This window comes from Petaurus breviceps, unplaced genomic scaffold (genome assembly GCF_028583685.1).
Source record: "Petaurus breviceps papuanus isolate PSGF00001 unplaced genomic scaffold, PetGlider_PUasm1.0 67, whole genome shotgun sequence".
In the NCBI taxonomy this organism is placed as follows: Eukaryota; Metazoa; Chordata; class Mammalia; order Diprotodontia; family Petauridae; genus Petaurus; species Petaurus breviceps.
Window position 1 is genome coordinate 198,398 of NW_027186446.1, and position 11,390 is coordinate 209,787.

At 30.9% G+C, this 11,390-nt stretch overlaps 1 protein-coding gene across 6 annotated transcripts in view; it reads left to right on the forward strand.

Moving 5' to 3' along the window:
* LOC138173917 (poly(A) polymerase alpha) overlaps positions 1-11,390 on the forward strand; it is a 77,088-nt gene that overhangs the window by 33,913 nt on the left and 31,785 nt on the right. For all 6 annotated transcript variants that reach the window (XM_069103970.1, XM_069103967.1, XM_069103971.1 and 3 more), the window contains exons 9-14: positions 46-184; positions 1,675-1,747; positions 3,611-3,731; positions 4,965-5,049; positions 10,569-10,622; positions 11,271-11,390. In XM_069103970.1, coding sequence (XP_068960071.1) covers positions 46-184; positions 1,675-1,747; positions 3,611-3,731; positions 4,965-5,049; positions 10,569-10,622; positions 11,271-11,390 — 592 coding nt within the window. The remainder of the gene's footprint in view (positions 1-45; positions 185-1,674; positions 1,748-3,610; positions 3,732-4,964; positions 5,050-10,568; positions 10,623-11,270) is intronic.

Here is an 11,390-nt window from a genome sequence, read left to right on the forward strand (position 1 = left end):
TTTTGTTCCCTAGTAACTTACTTTTTGTTTTTCCCTTATCAACAGGCCACAACATCTATTCCAATATATTAGGTTTCCTCGGTGGTGTTTCCTGGGCTATGCTAGTAGCAAGAACTTGCCAGCTTTATCCAAATGCAATAGCATCAACTCTTGTACATAAATTTTTCTTGGTATTTTCTAAATGGTATGTGTTTAGATTATATTAAAATAAAATTGATTGTAGACACTGAAGTTTAGTCTTATTTCTATGATATTTCTGTAACTGTTTTCAGATTTTAAAATTGTGCATAATTAACAATTTAGCTTAATGGGGACCCAAAATTTGTGTTATTTTTTAAAAAGAAAACCTAAGCCCCATTTCATTTCCCATTGCCAGTTCCCCCCCGCACCCCCTAAATAGACTGAGACAGGCTAGTGATGTGATGTTTATTATTTCGACACTGAGTAAATCTCCACATAAATTCTCACTTTAATTTTAACCTGAATGTCATGTGTAATCAAATAAAAACGGTAACTTGGGATGTCCATTAACTTTTGGAGAAAACCTCCCTGTTTTCTCTACTTTGGAAACTCTAAAGTTGTATACTTTGGGGAGCAATCAGTTAATCAGTTATTGCCAATAAAATATTGATGGTATAACATGCACAAGAAGCATATAAGAATACATTCACAAATACATGTAAGACACCTGGAAAGTTAGTCATTTATTCTAGATTTGCTTTTTTCAGATAGTTAATAAAATTTTCCACCTTTTAAAATGTGTATGTATTGTAAACATTCTTTTTAAAGAAATCTTGATTAGTTTCTTTACTTCTTTTGTCTTTATGGATGGATTTAATGACTTTAATTTTTTAATTTTTGAAATGTTTAAGGCATGAGAAGGTAGTTATTCCATTCATTTTATGGAATTCCATTGCATTTTTTAATAAACTCATTATTTTCACCATTCCCTTAAAGTATTGCTATTGATCTAAAAGCCATGGGGTTTATCCTCTTGCATTTGTATGTGGTCACCTGTTTTTCTACTCATTTTGATTTTTTTTATTTAGAATGAAACACATTTTAAGTCAAATACTTTTGAAGTTTCTATAACAGTGCTCATAAATCTTAGAAACACCCTCTGTCTAGCCTTTAAATGGGCTAAAATTTGTAACTAATTTTAAAGTATCTGACTTTAAAGAAGTGGTCCCACTACATAGAAATTTCATCTAGTTGTTAATGCTATATCATCTTAAGAATCTTTTGTTTCTTACATGTACTTTTTATAACTGATCATGCTGTCTTAGCTGTTATTTTTCCAGTGGCCTTTGGATTCAGGTAGAATAAAGAACGGATTCTCTTTCTGAAAGAGTGGGTTTCCCTTGTTTCATGGTTGAATTTGATCTGAAGAACATTTCGAGATATTTTGCAATAGAACTGATTATTATTACTATATAGCCATTTCAGGGCTGCAATGTAGGACATTGTTCAAATAATTCTTGTGTCTGTAGTTTAGAAAGAAGGCGCCTTACATAGACTTAACTTGAAGAAAAAAATAACAAGTCTTTCATCTGTTGATTTGTCAAGAGGGCAAAATGAAGAAGGATCGCATTTCACAAAATAATTTTGTTAATGAAAAAAATATAGATGGTAATATCCAATAGTCTTATCAAGTGCTACAATCTTTTTAAACAGGGAATGGCCAAATCCAGTGCTATTGAAACAACCTGAAGAATGCAATCTTAATTTGCCTGTATGGGACCCAAGGGTTAGTGTATTATTTTTTCCCCTATAAATTCACACTGTACAGTAAAAAGTAAAAATCAACTGCTTAAAGAAACTCCATGGAGACTTCATGTTGTAGGTATTTATGGATGTAGCTGACTATTGGCAGTTGTTTCAGCAATTTTCTTCATTATAACATCAACTGTAATGATCCTATAATTTATAGGATATAATTACTTTGTACCCTGTGAACTTAGAACATACTTAAGAATATATATTATCTAGCTGAACATTCTGACTTCAGTAAGAGATTTGCAATCTACAATATATACTTAATCATATAATTGTAAGTATGTAAGTAAAAGTTGTACGGGCATCTATGCATAAGAAAACAAAATAAAAGGCTACTAAAAATATTCCCTGTATTTATTTTATGTAAACATTTTGTTAAAACTGATTTGTAATACAAAAGCTGTTGACAAAATCATTTAGTATTTGACAACTTTCAAGAAGTATCACTTTAAACATCTATGATACAATTGTTACAGTTGGTTTGAATTTCTGGAAATTGCATTAATGTGTTTGAAGTAAGGAATAGCTTTAATTTTAGTTCTTTGGGGGTGTTATCATTACTACTGAGAAAATACTCATTTTGACATTTTCATTAGAAAAAAAATAAAATTCGGGATCTCAGAGAGACTTAATTGATCTTTAAAAATCACTCATAACTTAATGGGGTTTATGTACATTTTATCTTGTGCCATTATTGATTTTGCTGGTCTTATCACTGCATCAAAAACTATTTTTTTCTGTTTCTTCTGATCCAAAAAGGCTAAATATATTTAAAAACTTTAAAACTTCAGGGGTAAATTGAGTTGTAATCCAGCTTCTTAGATTTGAGATAAAAAGGCAGTTCACCTCCTCAACATTAATTCTAGATCTGGGTCTTTAAATAATACTACTGACATTTTTAAAAGGCAAAACTAACATGATCAGTATTGACTTAAGTATTTCTTTGATCTTTTATGTTAAATTTATAGTATGGTACAACAAAAGTGCAGTGGGTACCTAGGAAGTTAGGAGATTTGAGTTCTAGGTCTGATTTCTGCCATTTACTGTTTGTTTTTAACCAGTGGCAAGACTTTGTTTGGGCCTCAATTTCCTCATCTGTAAAATTCAAATGTTGGGCTAGATCATTTCTGTTCCCTCCAGTTCTTACATTCTTTGATTCTAGCATATGTTTAAGAACATGGCTCTGATTTTGGTTTTTTAAACATTAAAATTTTCTTTTGGAGACTGTGAAGCATAATGGTTTAGAAAGTATACATAGTTTTTGCCTGTGGTAATTCCCTGCCCCCTACCCCTGGGGTCTTTCTTTTTGGAGGGGGAGTTTCTGTTTTAATTTTGAATACTATATTAAATTTCCTAATTAGGGTACACAAAGTTTATCTTTTCATTTTAGATACTTTGTTCCTAGTAATGGTGTGAATATAGATTACTAGAAGCACTTATTTACAGATGTTTTAATATAGCACTTTTATGAAAATGAACTTGTAATTGAACCCAAAGTACAGTTCAGCTTTTTTGATTAAAAAAAAAGTTTGTTTTAGGGTACCATTTTAAATTAGTCTTTCCTAATATTTTATATTCACTTGTGTCTCCTGAAAAATTTAGTATAACGTGATCATTTACTTATATTGAACCTTTGACTGATAGATTAGATTTATTCTCTGGTACTCTAAACAATTTCAAAACAGGGCTTACTGACCTACATTTTCTTGATTTCACCTTCAGCAATGAATACAATTAAAAGTGATCATTGTTCAATTTATCAAAAAGGATTAAATTCCAAATTTCTGTTGCATGTGTACTTGAAGAAACTGATTGGCTGTTGTTATATATGTAGGTAAACCCCAGTGATAGGTACCATCTTATGCCTATAATTACACCAGCATACCCACAACAGAATTCTACGTACAATGTGTCCGTTTCTACACGGATGGTCATGGTTGAGGAGTTTAAACAAGGTAAGTTCTTTTATCCTTACCCTTTTCTTCTTATACAAAAGTTTAAAATACTATTATTATAATTTTTTAAAGCAATCGGGGTTAAGTAAATTGCTCAAGGTTACACAGCCAGTTATTTCTGGGTGTGGTGCTAAGTATCTGAGCCCTGATTTGATCCCCAGGTCATCCCGACACTGGGTCTGGTACTGGGGCTGGTCCTGGTGCTCTTACTCGCTGAGCCACCTGGCTGCCCCTAAGCAATTGGGGTTAAGTAACTTGCTCAAGGTTACACAGCCAGGTGTTTCTGGGTGGGTGCTAAGCGTCTGAGCCCAGAGTCGATCCCCAGGTCATCCCGACACTGGAGCTGGTGCTCTTACTTGCTGTGCTACCTGGCCGCCCCTTTAAAATACTATCATAACCCTACTAGCATTATGCTGTACGATATTGTCTAAAATGATAATTTCTAAACTAGAATATTGCAGCTATTTAAGTGTTGTGGTACATTCTAGAGAATTACAGTGTATCTTAGAGAATTTATTTCTTAAATGAATGTAATGTTTTATGTTTTTTCCTTTACGGATATGCAATTTGTGTTTGACTTTATACAAATAGTAAAAGTTTTAATTTTTATATAATATATGGGTATTGGAGTCTCTTCACTCCAATAGATTTTTGTAAACCACATCTAGTGCCTTGATAATATACTGTTGGCATGTAGAATTACAGTTTCTAGTCTCTTACTCAGTCAGAGACTAAGAAAACAGGAGGATAAAGCCCTTAAAGAAAGGAAATTGGGCAAGAATGGGGCTATTATCTTCCATTTTGCATCAAGAAATCAAAAACATAGAATAAGAATTTCCACATTGTGTTCCCCTTTATGGGAATACATAGGTCTCTGGTAACCATTTTTTAATAGAAGCAAAATCTGAAAGGAAAGAAGTCTACATGGGTTTTTTCTCTCCAAGGTAGAGAACATCAATTTTTGGAGTTATGTATGTAAAAAATATTAGAATATTGCTTTTATTTGTTGGTTACTGATTTGATTCATTAATGACCCTCAAATTTTGTAAAATACTATATGTTCATGGCTTTCCTCTGATAATTAGTAGTTTTAAAATGAGGAAGTCTTTGTAAATTTAATTAGTTATGTTACATTATAATGTATGTGTGTGGTATAATAAAAGTTTTTAAATTGTCAGATTGCTAACATTTATAGTGAAATATGCAAAGAAGTTTAATATGTCTTTAATTTAGGTCTTGCTATCACAGATGAAATTTTGCTGAGTAAGGCAGAGTGGTCCAAACTTTTTGAAGCTCCCAACTTCTTTCAAAAGTACAAGTATGTATTTTAAGGCATGGCAGACATTGCTTTCTTAATATTCACAGTGATATATTTGTATATATGATACTTTATTAGACAAACATTTCCAATAGAATATAGGCTTGAGGGTTCTCATTTTCCTGTGAATCTCTAATACTTAGAATAATAAACACTTTCTGTTGATGTATTTTTTCCCCATCTCTTTCTTTTCAAGATAATATTTAGCCTTTATAATTGGTTGCCAAATAATTTAATTAACAAGATTTCATTAATGAAAACATCACTTAATGAGTGGTGATTGTCAGTGATTTGGCTAGAAAGACAAATGCTAAATATGTGGTTTTTTTCCGACTTATTTTTAATACTTTGATATTTTAGGCTAATAGCTATGTATTGGTGATTAATGGATGAAAAACTTAAGATTATTAGAGGAGAAAAGTTCTTGTTAAAAGTTTACATTTAGAAAGATTATAGTCACTTAAATTTGTAAAATTACATCTTACTGATTTGCTCAATACATAGCCAACTGTTAAGTATTTTCAGCAGGCTATATTTATTACCCATCCTTATTTTTGCATAGTGAGGAGGTCCCTTCAGATATTTAAAAGAAGTTTTCTTAGGAGCCAGAAGACCTAATATTTTTAACATAAATGTTTAACTTTTAATGGTTTAATACCTTTTTAGTACAGGTCAGAAACTTTTAATTGTATTTGGTTTTGATGAAAATTGTAAGTTTTATAATAAATCTTACTTGAAAAAAATGGACTGCATTTTTATTTGCCCTGAGCTGAAAGTTTGCCAGAGTCCCACATTTTTTTTCTTTTCAATTTTTTTTTTAAGATCTGAAACTTTTCTAACCATCTGATCTTGTATTGGATTGTGTTATGTAATAATCTAAGCAAGATTTTAATATACTATTCCCCAATTAAAAAAAAGAATGATGACCATCATAATGTCTCTGTGTTTTGTTTCTGTACCTTTTGCATGGAAAAAAGCAAAAATAGAGCACTTGAATTGTGTTCTGGGGATTGCATTTGGAAGACTGTGTTATCAGTGGCAATTTAAATAATTTATAATGATAATCTCTATCTTTTCTTTAGAAATTTTGTTTGTGTATAGTTTTTCTCCCTTTTTAGTGTTGAGGACCATTTAAGTTTGACATAGGGTTAGGTACTACTGTTTTTCTAATTCAGTACTAATCAGTTAGTAGTTGACAACAGAAAAACAAAAAATACTATTCTTCATCATAAATATGTAGTGATGCCACTTAGACTTCTTAAGGAGCCACATTCACCCAAATTTGCACTTTGTAAGTTTAATGTGTTAGGGATTGGACTCATTAGTTTGTGTAATGCAACTAGGGAAGCAACAGGCTGATAATTTCTTTAGAACCCAAAAATCTATATCCCTTTAAGAGAAAATTTTTGTTTGGAAAAACCTTGAATAGGGGTCCCTTCAAAGTTTTCCTTAAATAGTAGCTTTTAAAGTAGGCTATAATTTATCTTTTTCTAAATTATTCAGCCTGAAAACATTCATATTTTGCTACATATTTATCAAGTATATCTTTAATGAATAATTGTAATTTGCTTTCATCTGTTATATTAGATCAAAAAGTCATATCATGTTGGTGATATGGATTTATCTTAAATATAATAAAAACAATCCTGATCTAAACTTGAATGTTTAAAATCATAACAAGGGTACTAGTTATATTATAGAATTCCTCCCATTTTAGGGTATTCCTCTCTAAAGATATATATATATATATATATATGCATATATATATATATATTTTTTTTTTTTTTAAGCAATTGGGGTTAAGTAACTTGCTCAAGGTTACACAGCCAGTTATTTCTGGGTGTCTGAGCCTGGAATCGATCCCCCAGGTCATTCTGACACTGGGCCCTGTGCTCTTACTTGCTGTGCTACCTGCCCGCCCCTAAAGAGATATATTTTTACAAAGGTAGTTAAGAGCTAGAAATATTTAACCGTAAGAACCTCTTGATGACAAGGTTTGTAGGCACTCTTTATTGTAGTATCAAGTTGTTATGAATATGTCAAAAACAATTAAATATACCAAATAATGAGACAGGCAAAGTTAAATTTTTCTTTTAAAATTGGTTACCTCAAAAGTATGTATAGTAGCATAGTTAAACTATGTAAATTTGTCTAGCAACCTTCATTATTGCTCTTTCCTTAGAATACAATTTACTATGTGAACTTCTGCCATTCATTAGATTCAAGTTGTTTATATCTGAAGAAAACCATCCAGAAGATTTCAAAATTGTTTCCTTTCTTTACAAACAAACTTTCAGGAAACCAACCTATCAACATTCATTATATGTCTAAATGTGAAGGCATAGCATTGATTTGTGGTGTCTTCGAAAGGTTCGGTGCTTTGTTTGAAATTATTTTTGAGAGCAGAAAGACATTTGACTGGTTAGCAAGACTATTTTAAAATTTAATGCATTTTGTTACACTTTGTTACACTTAATGTGATAAAATTGAGGGTCACATTTCTTTTACTCTGCTGTCTTGGCTCCTCCCTGAGGCTCACATTTCTTTAAGAACTTTAAGAAAGACAACTTTGGGAATAACTTTTGGCTTTAGCTCAGGTTCAAGATGAGGTAATACCTCTGACAATGAAGGAAAGGGCGTGATTAAAAATAAATATTTAAAGACAAAAACACGATATGCAAAAAAAATTAGGTTTAATAAAGAAGGGATCAGACATTAAGGTGTAAGGATAAATTAGATGTGTTCTGACTTTTATACTCAGTTTTTTAAGGTACCTAGACATCTTTGTAGAGGTACTTAATGACAACATTGGAGAAGACATTCAAGTTTTATTGGCTAATATATCAATTTTGGATTTTGCAACAGTCCATTGTGTGTTTTTGTAATATGCTTATCTTCAGTGTCACAAAAATTAAATCAATAGGCTATTAAAAAAGAAAAATTAATATAACACTTTTTTATGACATTTCTACTACATTTGTCAGTGTGAGACATGGCAACTGATGTAAGAGCATCACTGTGACCTAAAGATAAAATACTTGTGCTTTGGGTCATAGTTGCAATTCTAAATTCTAATTTGAATTTGCCACAAAATCTTTTGAACCCTGGGTTTAAAACTGAACTTGTCGTTGGATTAGATCAGACACATTTATGATAACTATCTTGACTCATCCTGGGACTTTTATTTGCCAGTTTTTGAAAGTTTTATTGTTTATTGTTCATTTTAATATAGCAAACTAACACCTGAAACATTAATATCTAAAATGTTTTTTGGAGGTATTGCCAGTACATATTATTCAAGTACTCATTCACTAAAATTTAATTTGCTGTCATTTTTGTAAACTGTTTTGAAAGATGTTTAACATAAAATAAAAGTAATTCAGATGTAGTTAACAGTTTAATGTAATTTCTACCCTTTTAATGAGATTTCATCCAAACTTGGGGTGTGGATTTAATATATGTTTGAGGGGAGTGTCAGGGGAACAAATGATCTTACCATTTGCCTTTCCTTTGGTCAGTATGTCCAGGTTGTGGAAAGGCAGGGGAAGGTTAATGTTTTAGTTTGATTATCTAATTTTTAGCATCTCAGAAACTTTAAAATTTAGCTTTGTAGATTACTATCTAAAGTTTTAAAATCTAATTATATCCTAAAGATAATTTTAAAATTTAATTTTGTGTCCATTTATACTTAGATATTTGCAACTCTATCATTTTCTCAGTGTGTAAATCGAAATACTTACCAGTTTTGTGGCATGGCTATAGACACATAATAGGACTTCTTTTATCCATCATCATTAGGTTTAAAAAAATAAGCCAGTTTTTCCATTTAGTTTTCTGTTCAAGTACCAAACCTTAGATTAACCTTCAATCATTCTTGATGTATTTTTAAAAGATATTAAGTACATTCTTCCTTTTTAAAAATAGGACTATACTATTTCCTTGATGATTCACAGTCATCACTATGAACTTCAGTTATTCTATCTTGTAATGTACCAAAATTGTCAGTCTTATGTGTAGGTCTATTTGTCCAATATATGAAGTTCCTTCCTATTCAGTGAACACATTTTTGTAAGCAATTACTGTATACAAAACATTGGGGATAAAAAAGATGAAAACACAGAGCTTTTGGAGGGAAGCCTTAAAGCATTTATAATGCAGTGTGAGTGTACAGTCAGTATGATAAATAAAATGTATAAAGTAGTGAGCCAGACAAAATGCTATAAAAAAACTTTGATTAGTCTTATGTTTATTTTCTCCCTGCTTTTTTTTCCCCTGTTAGTAATCTCCCACCTAATCTGCTGGGGGTTGGGAAACCATATGACCAATCATTATAATTATGTATAAAGAAAAACATTCAGATCCTACATTAGCTTTTAGGAAGCTGTATAAATAAGCTTTAGTATGTGGCTTTTTAAAAAATTGTTTTTGACTACCCAGAGACTTTTAAGTATTCTTATTTTCCCTTTTTTTTCCCCACTTTGAAAGATTTGATAGCCCATTTAGCACAATTTTTCTTGGTAAACTAGAACTAAATAAAGTGACTTTATTGTGATTTAGGTCAGAACATTATTTTGTCCATTTGACCATTTTGACCATTGCTAAGCTTTTAAGAAGAGGGCTATTAATTATTTCAGAGATGACCAGATGTTACTGATTTTGGTGGGATTTCTACTTATCTTACTAAATTTATTCTGTTTCGTGATAAAATGTCTTGGAAGAAACCTTGTCTCTAACACTTCTAACACACCATTCTGTAATTGATTATTAAAATCTTTTTGCTAACTAGTAAGTTACCAGTTATGCAGTTCAGTGAGTACTTCAAAATTTATAACTTTGGCTTTAAAGAAAAGCAAAGTAGTTGATGAAGATGGTTCAGTCAAAATAAACTTTTGAAAATTCTGACTGATTCTATATGGAACTAGATTTTCTTTCTACTTTAGTTTGGTATTTGTTTCTAAATTTAGCTTTTTGAGTTTTTCATTTTAGAAGTACTTTCCATTATAATCTATGAATTGGATATAATTGCATAATTGGTGTTTTTTTTTAAGATCAGTTTATTAAAATACTTGAACCCAGTTTTCATTTACTAGGTTTTTAGCAGAGTCTACATCATTAGTTGTAAGATCTGACTAAAGGACTAAATTTTGTTCATTGTCCCTTATTTTAATCGATGTGTTGAATGAATAGCTTTTAAACAGTTTTGAGGGGACAGGATGCCATATCAGTATTTCTCTTGCTACAATTTATATTAGTTTTCTTATTTTGAAATGTTTATAACATCTGTTATGTATATCTCTTTCAGAAGCAATTAAACTATCCTGTAGTTTGAGCACTTGGTGGAATATTTATAAAATAATATAATCCATTAATGTGCATAGTGAGAGATTTTTACTTTGCAGTGATTTTTAGGCTAGTTGTTCTAAAGTTAGAACAATTCAAGGAATTATAGCATTGTGGCTTGAATATCCAACTCCAAACATATAAATAAAATAAATAGCATATTGTCTTTATCTTCAAAGGCATTATATTGTACTTCTAGCAAGTGCACCAACAGAAAAGCAGCGACTAGAATGGTGAGTATAAGATAAGATTCACAGAAAAGAAACCATAAGTTTCCAAATGACCCATTGAAATAAAGCACAGATCAAAATAAAATGGACATGAAATAGGAAGAATAACTCAATAAGCCCTTCAGTTTGACTTTTGATTTTTTTTTTTAAAGACATAAATTGCTAGGACATTGGGATGATGCTTCACTTTTTTTGTTTTTTGTTTCAGTGAATGGATGCCATATAACTGCGAATAATACCCTTTTAGTTTTTTTACTTGCCACTGTTGTTTTTGCAATTATTTGAATTTCTCTTTCTAACTATATTTATTTCTAAAACTGCTTTGTTAATATCTTTTCCTTAAAGGTTCTGAACAAAGACTGGTTGTCTTGAAATTTCTTGAATTTCCTGATTCTAGTCAAGTTTTTTATTTATTTTTTTAAAAGAGGGTAGATGTTATTCCCAAACTTTTAAGGTAGAATACTAAAAAAAGTCTTGATTTACTTGGGACAGTGAGTCCATTAAACTGCTTGTTTTGGTATTCTTAAATTTTTCAGAGTACCTTAATTTCTACTTTCATTGTAATTCTTCTATTTCTGTACATTTTGCTTAACTTTTATTTTTGTTTAAAAGTAAACAGACTTTCAGTAATACTAAGTGGCATTTGTTCAGGGTGGGCTTGGTGGAATCAAAAATCCGAATCCTGGTTGGAAGTTTGGAGAAGAATGAATTTATTACACTGGCTCATGTGAATCCTCAGTCATTTCCAGCACCCAAGGAAAATCCTGACAA